At 49.0% G+C, this 26,681-nt stretch overlaps 1 protein-coding gene across 3 annotated transcripts; it reads right to left on the bottom strand.

The window, feature by feature from the left end:
* Positions 1 to 541: 541 nt before the first annotated feature.
* Positions 542 to 24,903, bottom strand: Cimip4 (ciliary microtubule inner protein 4). Of its 3 annotated transcripts, XM_087899018.1 has the most exons (7): positions 24,846 to 24,880; positions 24,681 to 24,770; positions 15,879 to 15,939; positions 11,216 to 11,598; positions 9,378 to 9,522; positions 931 to 1,041; positions 542 to 700 (listed from the first exon to the last, which is right to left on the bottom strand). In XM_087899018.1, the coding sequence occupies exons 3-7, from the start codon at positions 15,898 to 15,900 to the stop codon at positions 609 to 611; spliced, it is 753 nt and encodes a 250-aa protein (XP_087755144.1). In that variant the 5' UTR covers positions 15,901 to 15,939; positions 24,681 to 24,770; positions 24,846 to 24,880; the 3' UTR covers positions 542 to 608. The 3 variants fall into 3 exon arrangements, with proteins under 3 accessions (XP_087755144.1, XP_087755143.1, XP_048310824.2); XM_087899017.1 differs by having other exon boundaries at positions 24,681 to 24,903; XM_048454867.3 differs by lacking the exons at positions 15,879 to 15,939; positions 24,681 to 24,770; positions 24,846 to 24,880 and adding an exon at positions 13,761 to 13,822.
* Positions 24,904 to 26,681: the final 1,778 nt, after the last annotated feature.

Raw genomic sequence — 26,681 nt, 5'->3', positions numbered from 1 at the left:
CCAGGATTGTCTACGTGGCTTCCTGGCTCTTCATTCAGAATGTTGGGAATAACAAATGTTCTGCTGCATGCCCAGCTCAGAAAAGTGTTTACCAGGCAACATCTCACGCCTGGCCTTTGTCATCCATTTATCTCACTGGCCCGAACTGAGCCATGTGCCCATTTCTGAACCAATCACTCTGTACATATGGGAGACCCATCAGATCTGCCCCTAGGTTAGAAGAGGTAGACGACATGGCCAACTCCTCTGAAGTCTGCAGGTTCGTGGGAGAGGAATAAACACCTAGAGTTGTTGAAAATCGGCTAGGGGCCACATGAAGGGTATAACATAGCAGTGCCCAGTAGAGGACCTGTCACCCAGTCGAGCACTCTGGCTCAACTCTCCTAACTCTTCCTGAGGTCACGGAGGAAGCTGTGAAGAGGGGAGGGTCTCAGAAACCTAGCTGCACAGAGCATCTGTCCTCCTCAGTTGTCCCTCCAGCCCCACACATGGGTCCCCATCCTGGCATGGCACGAAGAGGAGCAGCACGCAGGAGCAGGGCTCAGACCTGGGCCCGCCTTTCTTTATTGGTAGCACTCTCCGCGAGCTTCCTTCCAATGTCCTTTCAACTACTTGCCCTTGGATCTGCCCTTTTCTCCGTATTTCTCTGCCAGTGCCTTCTGCAAGTTCATATTCATGGCGTTTTTCCGGTGCCACCGTCCTGCGGGGATCAGAGGAGGGATCGTCACTGGGGCCAGCAGCAGCTTCCAGGAGGTCCAAACCCACCCAATGTCTTGTCACCCCTGCGCCAGGCCCCGCCTCCTGCTCTGCACCCTGCAGCCACTCACCGCTTCCACCCCTGCGCCAGGCCCCGCCTCCTCCTCTGCACCCTGCAGCCACTCACCCTGTCCACGGAGGAGAGGACCGCCCCACAGCCCAGCTTCCACTTACCTAGCTCATCCGTCTTCCTGCCATGCCAGTGTTCTACATCCCTCACTGATTTCTCAATCACCTCTGGCGTGTAGGAAGCCTTCATGAGGCTCTTTGTCTCCTGGGGTGGCCCTGTAGACACCGTGGAGAAATCCGCAAGTCACTGAACGTACAGCACCCTATGCTGTATCTCAGTGCCAGTTTGCATGGAAGAGAGGGGAGTGGGAGGGTTTAACATGGCCTCAGTGTTAAACTCTCTGAGTTTTGGATTATTTACCTACCCTAGGGGATAGGGTCTTCCTTTAAGATTGGGAAGATTAAGTCCATCTTTTCTTTGTTATTATTATTTTTATGTGCATTGGTGTTTTGCCTGTATGTATGTCTGTGTGAGGGTGCCAGATTTTGGAGTTCCGGTTATGAGCCGCTGTGTGGGTGTTGCGGGCTGAACTCCTGTCCTCTGGAAGAACAGCCAGTGCTCTTAACCGCTGAGCCTTCTCATCTTTCCAGCCCATTTAAGCCCACCTTTAAACTCAGCTTCCCACAGAGTCTCAGGACAGGGATAAAAGTAGACACCTTGTCAGGCTCTAGCATGAATGGCCTTTAGCCCAGTTCCCGGGAGAATCCTTGTTCCCATCTGAACACACCAGAATAGTCCACTGTTTACGTGATCAATGATGGTGTGGGTTCCTCAGCTCTGCCGAGAATCACCCTTTAGTTGAGCCTGTAGCTCTCCGGGATTTCTCTAGCTCAAAACTCTAGACTTTCCAGATTCCTCCCACAAGCTAGTCTCAGAATCCCATGCTCAGGTTTAGTCACAGCAAGGAGCTCACATCTCTGGCACGAGTCACAGTGTCAACCAGTTTCTGGTCACTGTGGTAAATGCCTGAGCCAAAGAACTGAAGGAAGCTAAGGGGTATTTTAGCCCATGATTCTAGAGGTTTCAGTTCAAGGGTTTGGGAGGAGGGGAGCTCACATCATGGTAGCCAGGAAACAAGGAAGGTGCCACCCACATCCTGGTTAGACTTTCATCCTACCCCCACATCCCTCCACCCTCCACCCACACCCCTCCACCCTATATACACACTGCTCCATCCTATACACACACCCTTCCACTACACCCACACCCCTCCACCCACATTCCTACACCCTACACCCACACCCCTCCACCCTCCACCCACACCCTGACACACACTTGTTGATATTTCTGGAAACTGCCTTCCAGACACACCCAGAGGCCGGCTTACTAGACCTCAGTCCAATCAGTGTGACCGTCCAAAGCAACACCTACCACACTAGGTCAGAGTTCCACACTGAGCCACACCCCCAACCAGCTGCGAGTGAAGATATCCAAGGAGCTAAGGATAATTCCAAACTGTTCCCTCCCGGGAACCCCCCCTTACTGAATCAGCCCTCCTAGGAAGCAGCTGAGACAATAGATCGATGGATCGATCGTCACCTGCTCGCCGCTGGGGCACAGGTTGAGGCAGAGTGTTCAAAGTCACACAGCCGCAAAGTTAAAGAGCCCGGCCAGGGCAGCTCAACCTTTTGACTTTAAAACAGGCAGGCATTGCACGGAGAGAGGCGGGAGAGTAACAGCAGCCTTCCCTCGGCCCGAGAAGGCAGAGGACCCCTCGCGCCTTCCCATGAGGACCTGTCTGTGATGCACCTACAAATGTCAAAAATAACTAGAAAATGAAGAAGAGCTGTGGAAAAGAACACCAAAAGAGAAAAAAAAATCTGACTGGGAAGAATAAGAAGAAAGCTCGTGCAAATTAAATTTAAAAAAGAAAGAAAGAAAGAAAGAAAGAAGGAAGGAAGGAAGGAAGGAAGGAAGGAAAGAAAGAAAGAAAGAAAGGAAGAAAGAAAGAAAGAAAGAAAGAAAGAAAGAAAGACACAAATAGAAAACACAAAGAAAGCATGGATCGACCCAAATTCATCAGCAACAGAAATAAAAACTGACTTCACTCACTGGTTATGGAGAACAGATTGCCAGAGTAAATAATTCCCAGACCTGTATTATTTAAAGCATACATTTAAAAAAAGACACAAGGAGAGGATAAATAGAAAAAGCTAGAAAAAGATACGTCAGACAAAATGTCAGCTGAGCACAAGCTGCCCCGGCTACACCCGTATCAGACAAAACAGCCCGTAAGTCAACAGCAGTAGGAGAAATAAAAATAACAGGGGCTGGCACTATAGCTCGGCAGGTAGAGGTGCTTGCTGCCAAGTCCGTGACCTGACCGAATTCAATCCCTGGCACTCATCTGGTGAAAGCAGAGATCAGACTCTTGCAGATTGTCCTCTGACCTCTACAGGCATGACACAGTATGCGTGTGAGTCCCCTACCCCTTCATATATACACACATTAAAAATAAAAGCTTTTAAAAATTTATATAAATAACTATGTGAGTTAGCATCATGATCCTACGCTTGCTTCATTGCGAGTATCTGAATGGACATAGCAAAACCAAGAGAGAAACTGATGAGCCTGCTACCACCAGGAAGGATTTAGAGGTTCGCCTTTCACTAATTAATAGATCAAGCAGAGAGTATTACTAGAGAATGACAGGATTTATGGAGAATCATTAACAGGCCTCTCCTATTAGGCAAACAGCCACAGACCTGCAAAGTTCCTAAAGGCCGCATTCTCTGAGGACGATGCCACCAAGCTAGAAATCACTCTGGAAAGCAAACTTGCAGGCTTGGGGTTTCCAGTTGGCAAGGCTTACGTAACAGTGAGTTAGAGGTTTGATCAAAGCCCTCAGTCCTGGTGGCAACCGGGGATCAAAGCAGCAACATGAAAGTCTCTGAATAGAACTTGAAGGAAGGCCCTAGGTGAGGCTATAAAATGGCCAGATTTGGGGGGATATGGCGGCTAGCATCGTTTGAAAGGATTGCTTTGGCTTTTTAGATTCCCCAAGGCAGAGACAAAACCTGCTTCTCACCTCTCAGAATAAATCTAACTAGATTAGGGTTTGCTTTGGGAGCTCGTGCATTGCCTCAGAGTCTGGAGGATGGCTGTAACAGAATAAAAATCTTCAGACTGAGATGGGTCAGAGCCACGAGGGCCAGCTCTGTCTCCAGTGCAGAGAACCCCATGCTTCTATGAAGTAACCACAGGCAGTAGAGAGGCGTGCAACCCCAAGACTCCCAGGCTTGCAGAGGGTGGGTACACAGGCACCAACAGAAGAAGCACCAAGAGCATCTTCAAACATCAGACACCAGGGCCGGGGCATGAGGTGACAGCAGGGGTGAGGACACAGGGTGACAGCAAGACTCACCACTGTGTTTGGTTTCAAACCCCTGCCACACTTCAGCCCACAGCAGCAAAGTCAAAGACTGTAGGACTTTCGGGGGCCTGCTCCCCTCCTCTTCATGAATCCTGGCCCTGGGGGCTTTAGTACTTGCCAGTCCAAGCTAAAGCCAAACCCAGACTCTGGTACTTTCCCCTGCTCTGGAACCTCCATATGTGGTAGCTACACAATTCCAGTTCACCCTGGGAGGGTGTGTGTGTGTGTGTGTGTGTGTGTGTGTGTGTGTGTGTGTGTGTATGTGTGTGTGTGTGTGTATGTGTGTGTGTGTGTGTGTGTGGTGTGTATGTGTGTACACTAGTGTGTCTGCATATCTGTGTATGTATGCACGTGTTTGCATGTTGTTGGAGGCCATCTTGGCTGCCCTCCCTCTATCACTGTCCACCTTATTGTTTTGAGCCAGTGTCTCTCGTCGTCGGCAGAAGCTTGCAAGAAAACAAACCTGGTTTAACATGAGAAAAACCAGTTTGTGTGATTTACTCCATTTATAAACGAATGAGAAAAGGATCCAGGGGCTCATCTAAAAGTCAGCAGCGCAGCTAGTTAACAAACTCAGGATCTATTCAGAATGGAGGCAGGAAAATCAAGCTAGGAATGAGGGACTTCTTTTATTCCTAAACCCAATAAAAACGCATCTTCAAAATTCCCTTACAAGTACGCTAGGCCCGGTACCACAGACTGGTAATCCCAGCTACCCGGGAAACTGGAATAGAAGGATCATAAGCCCAAGGCCCACCTGGACTAGAGTGGACTTCAGTCCAGTTTGAGTAATTTGGCAGGGCCTTGTCTCCAAGGAAAAAGAAGGCTCGGCTTGAGTACTTCTCCAGTATGCATGGAGCCTCCAGTAACAAAATTTATATTCACATAAATGATAGATAAGAAGATAGACACAATATATTGATGTATTTATGGATATGTGTGGCCATTCAACTATAATTATAATTCAAAAAGATCTCAAATAATCTTTAATTTTTAATACATGGAGCTTTTAGGTATGGTTAATATACAAAAGAAATGACTGGGCTGGCAATATAGATCAGTGGCACAGTATTTACCTAGCTGGGTTTGAACCCCGGCACCACAAATAGATAAATAGGCAGATGAATAAATGGCTGTCATATAGGCCACTGCATAGCAAAAGTAATTCTGAAGACTGAACCTAGGGCCTCAAACATGCTGAGCAAATACTTTGCCACTTGGCTACATCCCCAGCCCTAGGAAATACCATTTTTAAATAGTTATCTTCTACAATAGGGATGGTAATTTATGCCCCAAGCACTTGAGAAGCTGGGCTTAGGAGGGTCACCCTGAGTTCAGGGCCAGCCTGGGCTACATAGGGAGATTCTCACTCAGAACAAAAACAAAGAAAAAGAAATCTATTTGTGATAAGTGGCAAAATGAGATTTTTTTTACCCTAAATTACAAAATACTGAAGAAAGATTCAAATGGAAGGAACTGTTTAGCACATTGTTAAATTGGAAAATAAATTAGTACCACACTGACAATTGCCCCTGAATTGATTCACCAAGTCAATGTGCTCCAATCAAAAACCCAAAGAGGGTTTTCCTGGAAATTGTCTAATTGATCCTCACAATCCTTACAATGAAGGGCCTAGAAACCCTCCAGAACTGCCCGATTGCGGCTGTAAGTATCCTGGCTTCCCAATACCACTACTGTAACACATTCCCCTATACCCAGTACTTTAGTGGCCGTGCTGGGGGCAAGAAGGTGTGTGTTCCCAGCTACCTTACAATACTTCAGTGACCACAGTGGCATACTAAATGGATGGCCAGATAGGAGAAAGAGAGTGTTGTGGAATATTAGGTGAAGATGTGCTACATTTGTTTATGCCATGGGATATTTATTTCATGATGCAAAGATGTGTTGCGTTTTTTTTTATGTTGCATTTGTTTAACTCTGTAAGCGGGGTTGCTATGCCTGTCTAAAACACCTGATTGATCTAATAAGGAGTTCAACAGCCAATAGCTAGGCAGAGAAGAGAAATAGGCAGGGATGCTAGACAGACTAGATAGAAGAGGGAGGAGGAGAAATGGAGAATGATGCGGGGGTGGGGGACAGCCACGCAACCAGCCACAAAGTAAGAAGGAAAGAAAAGTATATAGAATAAAGAAAGGTAAAAGCCTAGAAGCAAAAGGCAGGCAGGATAATGTAAGAAAAGCTGGCTAAAACTAAACCAAGCTAAGGTCGGGCATCGATAAGTGAGAATAAGTCTCCATGTATTTATTTGGGAGCTGAGTACCCCTCCCCCCATAGAGTAAAGAAAATTCTACTACACCAGAGCCTTTTGCATGTGGAAACGTGAGGGCAGACACGTGGTGGTGGTGGGGAGGTTCGGAGAAGATGGGACTCTTGAGGAGATAAATACTTCACACAAGGAATTAGAAAGGAATCCTTCTCACCGCCCACAGAAGTGGATTTGAAGTGGATTAAGGGCTTAAAGCAAGCCTGAGAAAGCAGAAAGGATTAGGTCCATGACTCAGCATAGCCTGTGCTCCCTTTCGCTCCTGCAAGAAGGCTCCATCTCCACAGCCAAGCAGCTTTCTTCAGGCTGCTCAGGTAAACTGCTTTGAAATCAGCCCTAATCCTGCTCTCACACCCAAGTCCATTCCTTAGCCTGCTCTGCCTGATCTATTACTCCACCCCTACACAAATGCCCAGGCTCCTGTGCCTGGGGCTGTGTGACCTGAGCCCTCCTGTTCTGCCACATGGCACACAGTGCCATCCAGATGTGCAGTGCACCAGCCCAGAGACTGGACCTGAAATATCTTCCAAAGGCCAGTGTCGAACGCTTAATGCCCAGTTTGGCACTAATGACAGAAACCAAGGAAGGGCCTACTGGAAGACTTCAGGTCACTGGGGAGGGGAGGAGGAGGATCTCCAATGGGATAATGGGACCTGCCTTTTTTTCCCTTGGTTTTCACTTGTCAGTCATGAGGCGAAGAGCTGTGCTCCATCACACACACCCTGCCATGCTATTGTGCCTCCCCACAGCCCCAAAAGGACAAAAAGCCAACTGATGGTAGCCTAGGTGACCTCCGAAGACATGAGCCATGAGAAAGATCGCCTCTGTTTTTGGTTTAAGGGTTTTATTCTTGTCACCAAGGCTAACCTGGAACTCACTAGGTAGTCTAGGCTGTCCTCAAACTCACAATAATCCCCCCCCCCCCCCGCCTCTGCCTCCTGAGTGCTGGGTTTATGGACGTGTATCACCACACTTCGTTAACCTTTGAATAAGCTGATTATCGGGGCTGGTGAGATGGCTCAGTGGTTAAGAGCACTGACTGCTCCTCCAGAGGACCCGGGTTCAATTCCCAGCACCCACATGGCAGATCACAACTGTCTGTAGCTCCAGATTCAAGAGAATCTGACATCATTATACCAATGCGCATGAAATAAAGTTAAATAAAGTTTAAAAAAAAAAAGCTGATTATCTTGGGCATTCCTGTTACAATAACAAAAGGCTGTCAAGCATACCAGGCCACCATTGTGGCTCCCTCTCCTGGATGTTTACAGTCCTTCCTCACTGCTGTCCCTGTGTCTGCCCTGCCTGGTCCCACAGCTCCCCGTGTCCTCCTCCACACGGTGCTGGAGCAATCCTTCATTCAAGTCGAGCAAGCCCATTCCTCTGCCTCCCGTACTAACTTGGTCTCCTACTCTACCTTGGAAAAGAATAATATCCATGACCCAGACTCCTTCCTGTCTGGCTTCTCTACCCTGCCCCTATACAGCACACCTCACCACGCCCATCCACAAATGCCAAGGTGAATCCCCATGGTGGGGCCTTGACACGGACACTGGCGGTCACATGCTTAGAGTGCTGCGGGTCAAAGCCCTCATTCTGGTGCCCATCTCCCAGTACAGGCTACTCCCACCTAGTTGTAAGATACCATTGATATGCCAGTCACTTCAGGAAAGCCCAACAATGGCCCCTTTGTTGTGAGCCTAGCTTTGCGAGCTGGCAGGAGCTGGTTCCTGCTCACCCTTGGCACACTTCCTCTGCCTAGGCTGGGTGAGGGGAACACAGACTCTTAAGAATAGTACTCTTTCATACTTATGTTCACATTTTATAACGTTGTAGGTAAGAACGTTTTGGTGACCAGTGTCAATGAGAAAAGGTAGAATTCCGGGCTCCACAAGAGAGGGCAATTTGATCTGATCTAGCCTTCCTCCCCCAGCACCACCTCTTCCTCAAGCTCAAAGAAAAACGCAGAGAGGCTTCCAATGTGTGTCTGGTTCCTCGGGTGACAGGGACCCAAGCCAGGGGAAAGAGGCCTACCAGACCCTAGGAGCACTGGAGACAGTGGGAGGGAGGAGGACCTTTGAAAGTGGACCCTTTCAAAAGGAAAGCTGAGCAGAAAGGATGTAGTGAGAAGCCCCTGCATGCTCACTGTGTACCCCATCTCAGCCATCGAGGAAAGCCTGGGGAATCCTCTTAGCCCTAGGAACCGTCCTTGTGAGTTCCACTTCTCTTCACCACGACAGATCTTGAGCACTTGGCTGCAAGCCCAGCCATGACATGAAGTTCATGGCGCCCCCGAGCCAAACAGGATTAGACAGGCCAAATTATCCTTCTAGAAATGGCACCCCTCCAATTCACCTGTCCTTTCCTCCAGATGATGCCACCCCTAGGTTCCAGGGAAGATAAATGAATGGCCTCTCACCCCAACCCCTGTACTGGAATTCTGCCCACGGCAATAAAGGCCACACTGGTTATCAACCCCGTTACAAAGGGAGGGCTCCTCGCTCATAGTCATCCCCAGCTAGGGAGTGGCCAACTGACCTTTGAACTCAAGAAAACTGATATTGTCACTGTCACCAAAGGTGTCAGGTCAGGGGTGCCTGGGACTCCCCCTTGTAGTCTAGGGAACCAGAGGTGTCCAGTGTGGGGGCCTCACTGCCAAGTGGGCTGCATCCCCTGCACAGTGAAGACACACCTGCAGGGTCTAGCTGGTCCTGGCATTCCTGTAGGGCATGCCAGCATGAAGGATGCCTTGGGTGCTTCTAAACTGAGTGTCTGTGGGGCTATGCATTGGGGCCTTAAGGTCCAGATAGGGTGGACACCCCAAAGGCCTTCTGCGCCCAATGTTCTCTGGACCACACATGCTCACGGTCCCACCCTGGCCTTTATAATCTGACCTTGAAACAAGTTGGACCGCATGTGGTAGCCCAGGTCATAGTAGTCTGCGAAGATGGAGGAGATTTGTGCAGGGCTCTGGGTCCTGCTGGGCCATGAGCTTGACCTCTTCTGGCCCTCAAAGAGTTCACCAATGGCCTTTTGAGCCTGAAGGAGGAGGCAAAGGGAAGAGAGAAATGATGGGATAGTAAGGACATGCCTGCTCCCTCCTACCCTGCCTTCCCCACTGCAGGCTTAATCCCCCAGAGCAAGCTTTGCACCTCCCCATCCATTTCCTCCTCCCAGTCTTCAGTGATTCTATGCGTATTGAGCTCTTACTGTGTACACCATCAGGAAGAGGGTCTCAGAGGATAAGCCTGTCCCCGCCATTTTAGAAATGAAGAAACAGGACTTTAAAAGGCCAGACTCCCCCAGTTTACACAGCTTGCGGCTTACTATCGAGGCATCCTACAAGTCAAACTTCTTAGTTTACACTGAGACCAACTTCTTCCTCACATCAAGAAAGAAACTGAGGCCTAAAGGGATAAGTCTGGGCCTATGTATGGGTCAGAAAATCTGACTATGAGCCCGTTCTCACACAGAGCAGCTGTTGACTTCGGCAGGTCTCGGAACCTCTCTGGGCCTCGGTTTCTCTGCTTGTAAAACATGGGTAGAAGGCAAACCTGAGAGTCTGAAAGTAGCTTTCAGCTCAGATGTCTGACACTTTCGTGGCACCGGGGACCTGTGTTCTGGAAGCTGCAGCAGACAGGCAAATGGTGGCTAAACAGAAATGGTGTCTTCTCAAGGCCAAGAGTGAACACAGCCATCTCCAATGGAACAAGTCCCTCCAAGTAGAGAGGGACATTTAAGGCTGTGACCCACCCCCAGAGTGTCTGATGGGTGAAGTTGTACCTTGAAATGACAATTGAGAGCAAACCCGGGAGGGCCCTGACCCCGTGTCTTTTATTGCATGGATCTCCTGGCTTTGTGGCTCTAAGCGGATCACACACATTGCCTCTCCTGGTCCCAGCTACCCTCTGTTTAAAAGGAAGCAATAACTTCTGCCCTCCTGACCACAGACTGCAGTCATTTAAATGGTGGCCTTAAAATAGGACTCAGAATACGAACAAAGGAGGGGAGCTTATCCCTTGACTAAAAATGGCAGGTGAATCTAGTCTCAATTTCCAATTGATAAGTAATGGCTGTCTAGAATAATAGAGCAGGTGGGAAAGAGTGCCAGGATTGATTAGTCGTGCCTGCCATAAACAGGGCTAGACTTGTAGTATGCCTGCCATGGATTCATCAGCCTGAACAGTTTGGGTGCTTCATTTTGCAGATCTAGTACCTGAAGGCCAGAGACAGAAAGCAATTTAATGAGAGTCACCTGGCCTGCGGAAATAGAGCCACTGAGGAAATAGAGTCACAGAAATAGAGCCATAGTCCAAACCTGGATCCCTGATACCCAGTAAGTGTAGTCTACACACGCACGTTGGCCTCCTCAGGAGATGTGTTCAAATTGAAAATGTCTAATGCAAACAACAGACTTGTAATTGCAAAGTTGGTAGTAGCCAGGGTTCTAGATCTGGCTCTCAATCCTCATCCCACGTGACTGGGTAGATGTGGCTGACTTGTTGTTTAGCTCCTCTTGCCTTGGACTTCATGTGAAATGGAGGTAATACCTTTTGCCTCAGAGTCGTCACGCACAATGGCTTGAGACGGCACGGCGCCTAATGCGTAGCAGGTCTCAGTAAACGCCACTTCCTAACAGTATAGGGACCGGTTCCAGGAATGGAATCTGAACTCACTAAGTCTCCACACAACCCTCTCCCACCATCAGTCTCCCGCGTCCCTGCTCTGTCACCTGTTCCTCAGAGATCAGATGGTCCACCACCTTGCTCCCAAACTTGTGGCGGATGTTTTCGGGAATGGCGCTGTCCTTCTGGCTCAGGGACACTGTCCGCTCTGGGGTCCCCCTGGATTCTCTCGAGTTGGATCTAGATGCCCCCTTCTTCAGGTCCTTGGGCTGTGAGCCCATGGCCAGAGAAGTCCTGCTGGTAGGAGTTGGTGGTGGAGGTGGGACCTCCAGGTGGCCCTGGCCCAGGGCACTGCCTCGAGGGCTCTGGGAGAGCCTTGGCTGGTGCTTGAATGTGGAGCCATCCAAGTTGCTATGGGCAACTCTCCAGGAGTCCATGTCCTGCTGACCCTCCTTGTTGTTCAGGTGGGTCTTTGTCAAAGTGGCTGTACCTGGGCAGGTGGGAAGAGTGGCCGGAGAGACAGGCAGGCACAGGTGTGAGAAGCCGAAGCAGGAAAGGTAACAGAGGGGTCGGCCGAAGGAAAGCAGACAAAAGCCAGGGAGCCAGAGGGAGACAAGGGCATGGAGCAGAGAAAGCAAAGGATCCCAAGGCAAGGTGAGAAAAGGGAGAGGAGGGAGACAGAGAAAGGTCAGCGAACAGACCTCCACTCGACAGGGTTGTCCCCATAGAGCTATGACCGTAGGGGCTGTGACCCAGGCCTGTCCAGCCTTAAATAGGCCTAACAGCACGGCCTTTAAACAAGGGATCCAGCTCCTCTGGGCCTTGGTGTCCCCTGGCTCACTTTGGAAAGTTCCCTTTCCCACTGTGAACCCCCAAGAAACCATTATATGAATCTGATAGGCATGGGAGTGGCAGAGGTGACTCTTGGCTTGGCCAAATTTCAGGACCATGAAGTGGCAGAATGGGGTCCAAGCCCTGGTCTTTGCTCCCCAACCCCCTCTCTGCCTTCCATCCTAGCCACCTACCAGGATCTCGGGGACACTAATGGCTCCCTCTCTTATTCCTGCTTGTATCACTTCAAAACTCCTGATGCCAGAAACACTGCTAGCCTCTCCCCGTGGACCTCCACTCCTGTCATCCCTGGCTCAGATAAGGGACTGCTGCTGCCCTCCCTGCACACCCCAGGCACCCCATCTCTCAGCCTCACCCAGACTGGCCCACTCCATGTTGAGGCACTCTCCCCTCTTTTTTTTTTTTTTTTTGAAGTTTTTAACCTTTATTTTTATGCACACAGGCGTTCTGCCTGCATGTACATGTGTGTTTATGTACCATATGCCCACAGAGGCCTGAAGAGATTGTTGGGTTCTCAGGTACTGGAGTCCCAAACACTGGGACTCAAACCTGGGTCTTCTGGATGAGTAGCTATGGCTCTCAACTGCTGAGCCATCTCTCTACCACCCGCCAATTCCCTTTCTTGAAAGTCAAATCAGACCCTTTCTTCAATGTGTGTGTGTGTGTGTGTGTGTGTGTGCGCGTGTGTGCGCGCGTGCGCGCGTGCACTCACGCATGCATGCATGCACATGCACCCACAAACACTTCCAAGCTTGTCGGGCCAGTTCTCTGCTCAACACCTTACACTGTCCACAGTCCATCCTCGCAGCCCTGGGCTTTTCCTTTCTACCTCACCATGAGTTCCACGATGCCTTTATCCTCCTAGATAAGGGGAGGGGATCTCCCAGATGAAGTCCATGGAGTGGGCCAGTCTCAGGCCTTGCACGATACCCCAAGGTGCCCAGAGCATTAGAGCCCTTTAGCAAGGGAGAAGACAAGTGACTGGCTGTAGTGTCAGACCACAGGAAACACCAGCACCTCGTCCAGTCCAAGAGCCCGTCTCCTCTCATTCCCACTGCAAACCGTGTGACAGCAGATGGCCCTGAATGGGGCTAACCAGAAATGTTCTCTCTAAGTGATATGGCGGTGTGTCTGCCGGGGCACCTGCTGTGTGTAAGTCCTCATGCCCCTCCCAGCCTGCCCCATCCTCAGCTGCAGGAGCCAGCTGGAAATGTTTGGGTAGCTTCCCCCTAAGTGTTCCTGAAGAGTCTTCCAAGCCTGCAACAGACAGCTTGTTTGGCTTTTGTGTATAAATGAAATCTGACTTCACGCTGCACTCTAACTGACTGTTTAAAAAGCCTCTCCGCACCGCAGGGACCCAGTCCACTCCACAGAGAGGGAGGGCACGGTCCTTCCTACTTCACACACCCTGGCTGCTACCCTACTGTTTGGCGGTCACCAGTCAGGCTTTTAGGACAGGCTGGTGCAAACATCAGATGTCACTGCTGTGACTTTCTTGCCCTGTTGAGAACCCCTCTTCTCCCCCAGGGAGAGGGCGCAGGGAAAACTGGGCACCCTCTCCCCGTTCCTTCCAGCTTCCTCCTGCCTTTCTTGCTCCACTCTTTGTCCCCGCCCCTTTATTGCCCACAAAAGGCAGAAAAAGGAGAAACTGTCTCCTGGAACCAGATGGCCTTCCCATCCCCCTTCTGGGTTCTGCCCAAAGCAGCCGGCAGCCAGGCAGTGGGGCCTCTGGGGACAACCAAGGCTGCCAGAGTAGGAGTCAAGACGGAACACACAGCGTGATACACAGAGACACAGCACCTGCCTGGTCAGCTGAAGCTTCACCTGACCCTAGGAAGACAAAGCCAGTGCAGGAGTGAACCCCACCCACACCCCTTCCCGACCCAAGGTTAGGGGATGCTATGTCTCCAGCCTGCCCTCCCGGTTGCCTCATCTGCTGAGCCATTATGAAGTAACAATAACAACCTAGCTAGTCTTCTGCCACCCTTCAGGGTTAGTAGCACTTCAGGCCTGGCTGTGTCCTGTGTTCCTGAACTCAGCAGAAGTCCTTTAGTCCACTGTGTGCCTTCCTTCTATGTGTCTGGCAGTGAACCAGGCTCTGGAAAGGCAAGTGGAAAAAGAGCCATCAAGTTTCTGAGCTCTAGAGCAGAATATTTGAATGGATGGGATGGATGTATGGATGGATGGATGGATGGATGGATGGATGGATGGGTTCGATGGTTGAATGGATGGGATGATTGGATGAATGAATGGATGAATGAATGGATGAATGAATGGATGAATGATGGATGGGATGGAATGGGTGGATGGATGGGTGGATGGATGGGTGGGTGGGTGGATGGGATAGTGTGATACTTTGCATGTAATCAGCCCCTATAAACTCATAGGGCGTGACACTATTATTAGGAGTGGTTTTGTTGAAGTCAGTACAGCCTTATTGGAGGGAGTGTGTTTCTGTGGAGGTTGACTTTGAGGTGTCCTATGCTCAAGCTACACCCAGAGACATAATTCACTCTCTGTTGCCTAAGGATCAATATGTAGAACTCTCTGGTCTTTCTCCAGCACCATGTCTGCCTGCATGCTGCCATGTCTTGCCATGATGATAATGAACTAAACCTCTGAAACTGTATACTATACCAATTAAATGTTTTCCTTTATAAGAGTTGCCGTGGGGCTGGAGAAATGGCTCAGCAGTTAAGAGCACTGGGTACTCTTCCAGACATCTTGAGTTCAATCCCCAGCACCCACATGGTGGCTCACAGCCATTTATAGAGGGATTTGATTTCCTCTTCCAGCATAAAGGTGTACATGCAGACAGAGTATTCAATCAATCAATCAATCAATCGATCTCTAGGGACTGGAAAGACAGTGCAGCAGTTAAAAGCACTGGCTGTTCTCATGGAGGATCCAGGTTCAATCCCCAGTACTCCCACACGTACCTCAAACTGTCTATAACTCCAGTTACAAGGGATCTGAAAGCCTCACACACCAATGTACATAAAATAAAATTTTTTTTTAAAAAAAGTTGCCATGATCATGTTGTCTCTTCACAGCATTAAGAAATCCTAACTAAGACAGATGGGAAGGATGGATGGATGGATGGATGGATGGATGGATGGATGGATGGATGATTGATAGATATCTACATCTGACCTTTCTAAAATCTCGTTGCACCTCTGATCATTATCAGGTGGACAGAGAAAGTAAGCCCAGCTTTGTTTACTACTAACTCTGGCCTTTTTATCAAAATACCCATCACGCTCACTGAAAATACAGACTCTGGAGTCAGACTGCCCCAGGAAAGGCCCAGAACCCAAAGATTTAAAAATCTACCGGAATGACTGGGGCCACTGGGAAGCTTGAGGCAACTGAAGTTCCCAGTGCTCTTCCCACCTCACCCCCACCCCATGTAATTGCCATCTCTGGCTACCCTGGGGGAGCCTTCCCAGAACTGACCTGGCTCTGCAACACCTATATAAGACTCCTTTCCCCTTCCAGGCTGGCATCTTTGTCCCCAGTACCCAGAGCATAGATGGAAATCCTCTCTGCCACCAACTCCAGCCCACACATTATTCTATGCTGGGCTCAGTCAGGCCTGACGTCACCCCAACCCTGACCAATATTCTCAACAATTCTATACTTCAGATGCGCAAGAGTAGCTACCAAGCTCTTCAGCAACCCCATCTTAACCCCAAGAAACTGGAGACCTGGATCACATGATGTCAGTTTCCAGGCCTGGCTGCTGGAGGCTCAGAGGGAAGAGCTCTTCCCTCTACTTTTCTTCTGGTCTTAGAGTGTCCTGAGTCAGTTAGGCCATTCCATCTGGAGACCTCAGCAAGACTAAAGAAGATGAGAAATTGAGTCCTCCAACCCTCTACCCAAAGAAACCTGTCTTTGCCAGTAGTGTTCCTATCTTACCTGGCTGGTGGCCCAGCTCCATGGACTCTGGCTCTGGGACACGCAATTTCTGAGCTTGGCCCTGTAGACAAAGCAGCACATGCTGAGTGGTTTCAGGTGACATTTTCCATAAAGGATGACAGCTGAGAACTGATCAGAGAGGCCTCAGAGGTCCAGGCAGCCCTGACCAGGCTCCCCATGCAGCAACTGTCCTTGCTGCTTCAGCATCCAGCTCAGCCCAGGCCCCAGAACCACCTACCAGTCAGTCACCAGATGCTCCGGCTAGCCAGGGCCACCACCTGGGCTTCTGTGGTCTTTCTCACATAACCGTCTCGCTGGGATTCTCTTACTCTCTCCTGATCTCCTCCCACATCTTCCTCCTCTCTTCCACCAGCTCCAGGAGGCCCTGGCTGTGGGACCACTGCCTCAATCCCCCCTCTGCCATTTACTTAAAACTATCACATGATTCTTCACGGATGATTAAGGTGAAGGATCTGTGCTCCTGAGTTGCCTCTGTTCCTTCTACATGGTCTCTGCATAACATAGCTTAAAACAGGCAGCTTGGAGTGAGGGGAGCATGAAACCCAGGGACTCATGAATTCCTGGTTGAGCCTCACCCCAAGTTCATTTTATCCATTGGTTATTCACTGAAGGAGAGGGAAGTCCACTAGGAGATCTTGGACCCAAGACTATCAGTCCTGTAATCTTTTTTCTTTTTAATATTCCCTTATTTTTTAATATTAATTTATTATGTATATAATATTCTGTTTATCTGTATGCCTTCAGACCAGAAGAGGGCACCAGACCTTATTACAGATGGTTGTGAGCCACCATGTGGTTGCTGGGATTTGAACTCAAGACCTTCGGAAGAGCAGGCAATGCTCTTAACCGCTGAGCCATCCCTTCAGCCCCTATATTCCCTTATTTTGAGCACATATGGAGTGGTCCCCCATGTTTCTACAAATGTAGTAATGTCAGTAATGAAGCCTGGCCTGATAACTTCTTTAAACTCAGGGAAGGACAGAATAGAAGCAGCAAGCGAGAGCTGGACGATGTGCTGGCTTCATCTCCGTCGCTGTGATAAGACACCCTGACAAAAGCAACTGGGGAAAGAGGGTTTCTTTTAGCCCACAATGCCAGGTACAGTCTATCCTAGCAGGAAAGAGTTGCGGTGGCAGGAACTTAAAACAGCTACTGACATCCCACCCACAGTCAAGAGCAGAGAGAATGGAATGCTTGTGAGCTTACTACTTGGCTGGCTCACTTTCTCCACTGTTATATAGCCCAGGACCCAAGCCTGGGGAATGGTGGCGCCGACAGTGGGTTGTGTCCTCCCACATCAGTGACTGTCATCAAAACAATCTCCTACAGATATGCCCACGGGCCAATCTGAGCTAAAGAACCTCTCAGTAAGATTCTCTGCCCAGGTGATTCTAAAATTAACCATCAAAGGGATCTCCGAGGGCTGAATCAGAGAGAGAGAGAGAGAGAGAGTGTGTGTGTGTGTGTGTGTATAACTGTTAACCAGCAAGATGATTTGCTTTTGCTGGTAACCTCAAATCAGGTAGGAACCAGATCAATTTTATTCCCTTGAAAATTCTTAGTCAAAACTCCCTACTAATTTTGACTAAATTTCGTGGGGTCAAGGCTTAGAATGCATGAGGCCCTAAGTCAATCCTCTGCACCACAAAATAAAAATTAACATTTGATAATTGTGCCTTTTCTGATATGACTCCCCCTAGGTTCACAGGCTGGCCAGTCCTCGAGTACAGACTGGACCTAGTGGCTTGTTTCTTGATCAAAATGACGTGACGAATCCTGGCTTAGATCCATGACATTTGCCTTATTCTTCCTGACTTCCTTCAGCTGACTCGCTCTGACTCACCATGCATGAAACCGACCCATGCAGAAGCCATGTGGAGGGGACTGCAGCAGTCTCTGGCCAGCAGTTCCTGAGAAGCACAGGCCACAGCCCCCAGTGTCCTCAAAGAACCAAGTGAGCCCTGTCCCCGGAAGATCTCAACTCAAAAGTGAACCCTCTTCCACCTGGCCCCCTGTGCAGACGCCCGTGCCGTATTCTCTCCCTTTTCAGACCTATGCTCTAAATTAATGTCCTGAACTGATTCCAAGAAGTAGCCAGGAAATTGGTTGACTGGAATACTCTTTCCTCAGACAAGAGGACGCCATCCCTGAGGAGGAGTCCCTGCTTCAGGTGCATGACTTGGGCTTCTGGGTAGAGCTTTCTGATTGCCGGCAGGAACTGGATCTCATGCCAGCACCATCCTCTTCCCTGAAAGATGCTTCTCAATACATTCCATGTCTGACTTCTTCCAGGTCACTCAATAAGCCCACATTCTTTCTCCTCAACACATATGTTGGACACAAATTTTTCCACATGGAACCATCCTAATTCGAGTCTTTGTAGCCATAAAAACTGTGGAACCATAACTTGATACCTCTGAAAACTTAAGCAACAAACAAACAGATTAAAACAAACAAACAATCAAAAACCCTGGGACTTTTGAAAATTTGAAGCCACTGTACTACCTTTATGTGATGGTGGCAATATCGCACCAACACACATTTTGATACCAAATTAAGGTGTTGCCAGGGCAAACAAATAAGAATATTATTGGTGGGGGGGGGGGTGTTCTGAATCAAGCAATGAGTTTACCTCTGCTACCTTGAGGAGGTTGGGATATGTGGTCGGAAAACCCTTCATTGCCTTAAGTCCCAGATGAGCAGGAATCAAGAAGTGGATGCTGCTGTCAGGGGCACACTGGGCACGGAGGTACCACCAGCAGGATTTAGAGGAGGAAATCCCTTGATATACAGTAGCAGAAACCTGGGCACTGTTGCTTGGGGTGACAGGAAAGGAAGGCGGCAAAGCCGCAAACTGAGGGATGTGACAGACAAACCAGCCACGCCTGGACTTGGAACAGCTTCATCCTTCCTTCTCTATGTAGGGAACGACCATTAAACACTAGGGAGCCCAGCTTCCAGGCTTTGAAAGTTCTCAGACTTGGGCAAGCAAGATGGCTTAACAGGTAAAGGTGCTTGCCAACAAACGTGATGGCCTAAGTACAATCCCTGGAAGCCACATGATGGGAGAAGTGAACTGACTCCCACAAGTTGTCCTCTTACTTCTACATGTGCACCTTAGTGCACATAGACGACACGCATGTGTGTGTGTGAGGGGGTACACAATAAATAAGATACAATGAAAGTATCCTTTCCACATGCCAAAAGATGTGATTCTGCACATTGGCACAGGAGACCACTTCCTAAACAGAACCCCAGTAACCCAGACACTGACAGAAACAATTAACAAATGGGACCTCCTGAAACTGAGAAGCTTCTGTAAAACAAATGACATGGTCAACAAAATGGCAGCCTACAGAATGGGAAAAGATCTTCACTAACCCCACATTGGACAGGGGGCTGATCTTCAAAATATACAAAGAACTTAAGAAATTGATCATCTAAAGAACAAATAACCCAATAAAAAATGGGATACAGACCTAAGGAGAGAACTCTCAACAGAGGAATCTAAAATGGCTGAACAACACTAAAGGAAATGCTCAACATCCTTAGCCATCAGAGAAATGCAAATAAAAACTACTCTGAGATTCCATCTTACATCTGTGAGAATGGCCAAGATCAAAAACACTGATGACAACTTATGCTGGAGAGGTTGTGAGATAAAGGAAACACTATGCATTGCTGGTGGGAGTGCAAACTGGTACAGCCCCTTTGGATGTCAGTATGGTGATTTCTAGGAACATTAGGAAACAACCTTCCTCAAGACCCAGTAATACCACTTTTGGGTATATACCCAAAGGATGCTCAATCGTACCACAAGGACATGTCCTCAACTATGTTCATAACAGCTTTGTTTGTCATAGCCAGAGTCTGGAAACAACCTAAATGCCCCTCGATCAAAGAATGGATAAGGAAAATATGGTGCATTTATACAATGGAGTACTGCACAGCAGAAAAAAAATAATGACATCTTGAAATTTGCAGGCAAATGGATGGATCTAGAAAACATCATATTGAGTGAGATAACCCAGACACAGAAAGACAAATATCATATATACTCACTCGTAAGTGGCTTTTAGAAGCAAAGAATACCAGCCTACAATTCACAATCTCAGAGAACCTAGACAACAAAGAAAACCCTAAGAAAGACATACATGGATCTAATCTACATAGGAAATAGAAAAAGATAAGATCTCCTGAGTAAATTGGAAGCATGGGGACCATGGGAGAAGATAGAAGAGGAGGGGAAAGGAAGGGAGGGGAGGGGAGAAAAATATATAGCTCAATAAAACAATTTTAAAACAAAGAAATGGTTCTGGGGAGTAGGGAGCCAGTGCAGTTGATAACATGCTTGTTGCAAGCCTGAGGGCCTGAGTTCATGGCCAGCATCCGTGTAAAATACCAGGCGTGGTGGCACATGGCTGCAAGCCCGGAGTTGGGGGGGTGAAGATAGGAAGAGCCTTGAGGATCTCTGGTCAGGCAGCCTAGACTCCTTGGTGAGATACCAGCCAGATTAAAAAAAGAAGGGGAAAAAAAAAAAAGGTGGGTGGCTCCTGAGGAAAGACTCCTTGAGGCTGACCTCTGGTCTCTAAACATCCATGCATAGATATGTGTGCACGCGTGCGCACACACACACACACACACACTTGTGCACATACTCACATGAACATGCACACATGTGCCTACACATAAAAAAAGGATCTGATTACTCAGGAGAAGGCCAGCAGTGGGGTGTACAACCTGTTAACATCGTGGGAAGATAAGGAAACCAGAACATTTTTCAGCCACACGGAGGACTCTTTTAACAGTGGTTCTCAATCTGTGGGTCATGACCCCTTTGGGGGCCAAATGACCCTTTCACAGAGGTCGCCTAAGACCATCCTGCATATCAGATGCTTACCTCATGAGTCATAATAGTAGCAAAACTACAGTTATGAAGTAACAGCAAAGTAATTTTATGGTTTGGGTCCCCACAACATGGGGAGTTGTATTAAAGGTCGCAGCATTAGGAAGGTTGAGAACCACTGTACGGGAATGAAGGCAACACCTCATAGAGGCGATTCAGGAAGCTTCCTCAGATAAACAAGACACGACCTCTGTCCAGAGTGACTCACAGGCTGTTCTGTGAGGTTCCAAACTGTCAGCAAAGCGCTGTCAGCTGGGCGTGGACAGAGTGCAGAGTGTATGGAATAAGCGGACACCATGGACCACAATTTTAAGACATCGCTCAGCCTGGACATGAGTTCACAGTACAGGACATTGAGTGAAGAGCTGTTTCCTGCCTTGAAGCCTGTTCAAGGGCCATCCAATGCTTGTCTGTGGGGCTCAGCACCGCTGGGGACCCAAACATTGTGTGTCTCCTCCATCCTCATTCCTGAACAGGAATGCCTGCAGGATTCCCTGTACCTGGGACTTCCTGGCAGCTGGCAACTTCAGGAAGATCCCTGGTGGTTCACTCTGTGAGGAGCCCCACCAAAGCCCCACCCACGCCTGAGCCGAATTCACCCATTCTCTAGTTCTCTGCCATCTCCCCTCATCAGGTGAGCTGACAGAGATCTCAAGGGGGTGCATGTGCGATTCCTGTGAGAGGGACACGTGTCTCTGGGGACCAGCTGGAAGGCTCCCAGGGAAACTGCTTCCCAGTGTTGTTCATGCCCTGTGAGGCACATAGGGCCTTATTTGGTCAAGTCAGCAGACTGGGGTGAGAGTGAGGAATGTCACCTCATGTTGTGACAGACAGGATGGGCTTCTGCCTTTGTTCAGATGCGCTCTCAGGCTGTCTTGCTTTCCGGGCTCTGTTGAAGGCCAATGACCATATTCTATGTGCATTTCTATAGGCATCATGTAGAGAGGTGAGCTAGCCTCTGCCCAACACCTTATGGAGAGCTCGTTCTTCTCTGTGAGAGGCCTTAAAAAAGACCAAAGTCTCCGCCCACACCATGACTGCAGCCTGGAAGAGAAACTGAGACAGGACCCACCACAACTCTGTCCATATACCCAATCCACTGTGAGGCTGTAAACACCAGCACTGAAAACCGCTAAATGCTGGGGTGATTTGTTACACAGCAAGAGCTGACTGCTGCAATTCATACTAGCACTCTGGTGTGGTTTGAATAGGAATATATATTCCTATATATTCCAATAGTATATTGGAATGTTTGGTCATTAGGGAGTGGCTCTATTTGATAGAGATTAGGAGGCATGGCCTTGTTGGAAGAAATAGGTGTGGCCTTGTTGTGGAAAGTGTGTCACTGGGGTGGGCTTTGGGGTTTCAGAAACCCAAGTCAGGCCCAATCTCATTCTCCCTCCTCTCTCTCTCTCTCTCTCTATTTCTCTCTCTCTCTCTCTCTCTCTCTCTCTTTCTCTCTCTCTCTTTCTTCCTCTCTCTCTCTCTCTCTTTGACCTGCCTGCAGCTCCAGATAAAGAACTCTCAGCTACTCTGAAGCACCATGCCTGCCTCTCTGCTGCCATGCTTCCTGTCGTGAGGACAATGCACTAAAACCTCTTAACTGTAAACCAGTCCCCAGTTAAATGCTCTCCTTTATAAGAGTTACCATGGTCATGGTGTCTCTTCAAAGCAATAGAGCAGTGATTATGATAGAAGTAGGTACCAGGGAGTGGGGTGTTGCTGTGTCAGACCTGACCTTGCTGCTTGCTGATGGAATGTGGACTTTGGAAGTTTGGACTGGAAAAGCAGTTGAATGCTTTAAGTAGGGCTTAACGGGCCATACTATAGAGGCACGCAAGGCAGTGGCACTGAGCAAAAGCAATGCAGATTATGACAGCTTCAGAGTGTTAGTCAATGACCTGAGATTGTTCTTGTGATATTTTGGCAAAGACTGTGGCTGCTTATTGCCCTTGTCTGAAAAGTCTGCCTGAGGCTTAATTGAAGAATTTTGAGATTAATGGTGCTGGCAGAGATTTCAAAACGGCCTAGTTTTGACCATGGGTCATGGTTATGAGGGGCCAATCTTAAATAGATCTACAGTGAAAAGAAGCAAGTTGAGTAAGGTAAAATAGAAAATGTACAAACTGGGGAGAAAAGGGGCACCAGGAATTGGAATAAAACTAAGTCCTGTGTTTGAAGAGATAAACAGATTAAAGAAAAATCTGATGTTGAATGTAACGGAGAGAGTGGTGACCTCAGGGCCAGAATCCACCCAGCTAAGCTTCCAACTTGCGAAAATAAATTTAGGGATGGGCATGGTGACACACGCCTTTCATTTCAACATTCAGGAAGTAGAGGCAGGCAGATCTCTGAGTTCAAGGCCAGCCTGGTCTACAGAATGAGTTCTAGGACAGCCAAGGTTAGACAGTGAAGGAAACCACCAAAACCAGAAAGGTGATATTGATGTAATAGAACAAGCCGACTCTGACCCAGCCCCAGCAAGCAGCTTTCCAGCTTTGGACGTGTGGTGCTGGCTTTAGAGTCAAGGATACAAGAAAGGGGTTAGCGAATCTCCATCTATGGCTAAGGAAAGCCACTGAGGCCAGACGTGTGTCAGGGGTGTCCCTGCGTGGAGGCCCAGAGAGGTCGTAGCTTGAAGTGGTGTAGGTGAAGCCTGGATTGCCTTGGAGACTCCGAGATGTTGGAGATGCCGGAGCTGTGGGACACATGCCAAGAAGAGCTGCTGACAGGGAGTGGAAACAGCCCAAGAGCGAGAAGTGTGTTGCAATCCACAAAGCTGAAGGCAATTGGAGATCTGAAGAGCGTTTTGACATCAGACATGGAGATGCAGAATTTGGAGTTTGCCCAGGTGGTTTTTGTTCTTGCTTTGGTCCAGTGTTTCCTCACTATGCTCCCTTTCCTTCCTTCTGGAAGGGTAATGTGTATTCTGTGCCATTGTATGTATGAAGTACGTGATTTGCTTTTTTTATTTTGATTTTTACGAGAGTTACAGTTAAGAGAGTGCCGTGAGTCTCCAAAGAGACATGGAACTTTTAAACTGTGTTGAGGCTGTGATAGTCTATGGGGACTTTGGAAGCTGGACTGAATGCAGTTTTCCATCATGCTATGACTATAAGCTTCTGGGGGCCAGGGAGTGGAATGTGGTGGTTTGAGTAGGAATGGCCACTAAGACTCATATATTTGAATTCGTGGTCATCAAGGAGTGGCTCTACTAGACAGAGATTAGGTGGTGTGGCCTTGTTGGAGGAAGTGTGTCACTGGAGTGGGTTTGGGGATTTCAGAAGCTCAAGCCAGTCCCGGTTTTTTTTTTTCTCTCTCTCTCCCTGCTGCCTGTGGATCCGGATGTAGAACTCTCAGCTCCTCTCCAGCACACTTCTGCCTGTGTGCCACCATGCTTCCCGATATGATGACAATGGACTAAGCCTCTGAACTAAGCCAGGCCAATGGTTTCTTTCTAAGAGTTGCCATGGTTATGGTGTCTCTTCACAGCAACAGAACATTGAGTAAGACACACTCCCAGAGCCAGAAGATTGGTGTGTCTTCAGAAGGACCTGCAGAGATGCTCAGAGTCCCTGTGAGCTTACTCTCTGTCATGAAGGAGAAGATGAGGGTCAGAGAAGAAGTAGGATCAGGGGCGGGGCTAAATAGGAAAGGGAGTGTCTTAATATGCAATAGGCCTGGTGATCCATCTTAAAGTCAAGTGAAGTTCAAGTTTGTGCTTTTGGATTAGCTTTCCGATCGTAGCTGGTCCCCCAGCCGCAATCACAATCCAACATGCCCTCCCCCCAGCTACCCCTTGCCCTAGAAGTACAAGCAGTCAGAGCAGACTTTGCTGGCTGACACAGAAGGTGGGGTCATAACCAGTAACTGACCTGGAGAGGAAGGTCCTGAGAGGCACTGACCAAGGAGGGGGAGAAGATGCGTGCAGCTGCAGCCGGGGCACCTGGCACTCACAAGCAGGTCTGAGTGGTGAGAAGGAAAATGAAACTCCAGGTGGTGGTGGAGCCCCAGATACCTCACAGGTCCCTCTGCCTCACCTCCCCAGGTGAACCACTCCAGAGGGTCAGACAGAGTAACACTGATACCCCAGAGGACCAGTGGGTTACTAAGGAGCAGACTTCCAAGCTGTTCATTGGAGTTGCCATGGTGACACTGTACACTGGCCTTTGTTACCTCAGAGGCTGAGAAGTTCACCCTACTACAGTTGAGGGACCAAGACCAAGTGTGTTACCTCCTGACACATCCTCTCAGAAATGTCCACTGGGCCACCAAGGCCAAATTCAAAGGGCTCAGACCAACTACAATGAGCAAGGAAATGGTAGACAGTGTGACCAGGTCTGTCTAGGAAGGAGGGCCATTTGATCTGGATCTTGCAGTATGCACAGGGGCTCACTGGTTTAGAAGAGACAGAATGTGAGAGCGGTGAAGGTGTTCAGGATCCCAAATACGTGTGGTTCCAAGTGAGGGATTCTTGACACCTGAGCTGGATGTGGGGAACCGGGGAACAAAATTAAAACACGGGTGTGACAAGGAGAGTCCTCTCTGCCTTTAACTTCAGGGCTGGCTGCAGATGAGATCAAGAAAGAGACTTCTACATAGCAACGTGGAGGCAGAACCATGGCTGTGGACACGAGCTCTGCCCGCCTGCAGGTGCAGAGGAGGTGGGCCCTACTAAGTGATCTCCCTGGGAGACAGGGACACCTAGCAAAATCTGGGATCCTAGGAGCCTGCTACTTATTAAATGATGTTTTTCTTTCAGTTATGAGGCCCAGGCTGGTCTCAAACTCATGACAGTCTTACCCTCAGGCTTCAGTGTCCGGATAACAGGTACCTGCCACTTCAGGTGGGTCTCTAGGGATCCTGCAGATCCAGACAGAGCCGGCCCACCCACAAGCCTCTCAGTTTATTTTGCTTTTCTGGCCCAGGTTGCTGGAGTAGCAGGTCTAAGAACAGCCACCCAGGCTCTCAGTAAGGCTGGCCAGAGCTAGTGGGGCTCATCCTGAGGTTCCCTTGGACACAATGATGCAGGTACACATGGCTGATGGTGGGACACTGCTTTGTGCTCTGCTGGATAGAGAGGCACAGGGTCCTGTTGGTGTTCTCAGCCCCTCACTGTGTGCATCCCCACACCGTTTTATCACAGCCAGTGAGGAAAATAGACATCAGCCTTGTTCTGTGTGGTCCCGGGGGGAACTTCTTATTCACTTTGCCCTGTTCTGTTGGCTATAAACAAGTCACACACAGACACACACACACACACACACACACACACACACACGAGGAAGAGGGTCTCACAGGACAGGAAGGCAGACACCACAGAAAACCTCATTGAACTCTGTGAGTCAGATATCCTTAGAGGTTTCCCTCACCTCCATAGCTACAGGTCCTGGTAAACCAGATGATGTCACCTCTCTGATCAGAGCCTTCCAGAAGTAGAAACGGAAGTAGTCCTCTTGACCTGCAAAGCTCTTCCCTTCCACTCTGCCCATGCTCCCCACCCATGGCCCAGATGAGCACACGGCCCCAAGCCCTTCATATTAGCTGTCCCTTCAAAGCCGCCTCCCTTCCCAGACGCCTTCGGGGCCTGATGCAGGACACCTGCTCACTTCCAACACTCATGACAGCTGCTTTAATACTGCACTGATGGAGCAGTTGGGGTGGGAGGAGCAGGAGAGGGTCACTTGTCCTTCATCCCCGAGGATGCCTGGGTCCATCCAAGTTCTGAGATGGGGAACTGGCCTGGGAAGGGGAAAGGTGACAGAGATGAGGCTTAGCCTGCAGCCTCAGAGCTCCTCCCCTATTGCTCTTGGGCACTTCTTGCCCTAGCACTAGGGTGGGCTTCCTCCCCAACAAGCATGGTCCTGACTCTCCAG

Source organism: Myodes glareolus, chromosome 19, assembly GCF_982192425.1.
Source record: "Myodes glareolus chromosome 19, mMyoGla1.1, whole genome shotgun sequence".
NCBI lineage: Eukaryota > Metazoa > Chordata > Mammalia > Rodentia > Cricetidae > Myodes > Myodes glareolus.
The sequence above is the reverse complement of the archived record's forward strand: the minus strand, read 5'-3'. Positions and strand labels throughout refer to the sequence as shown.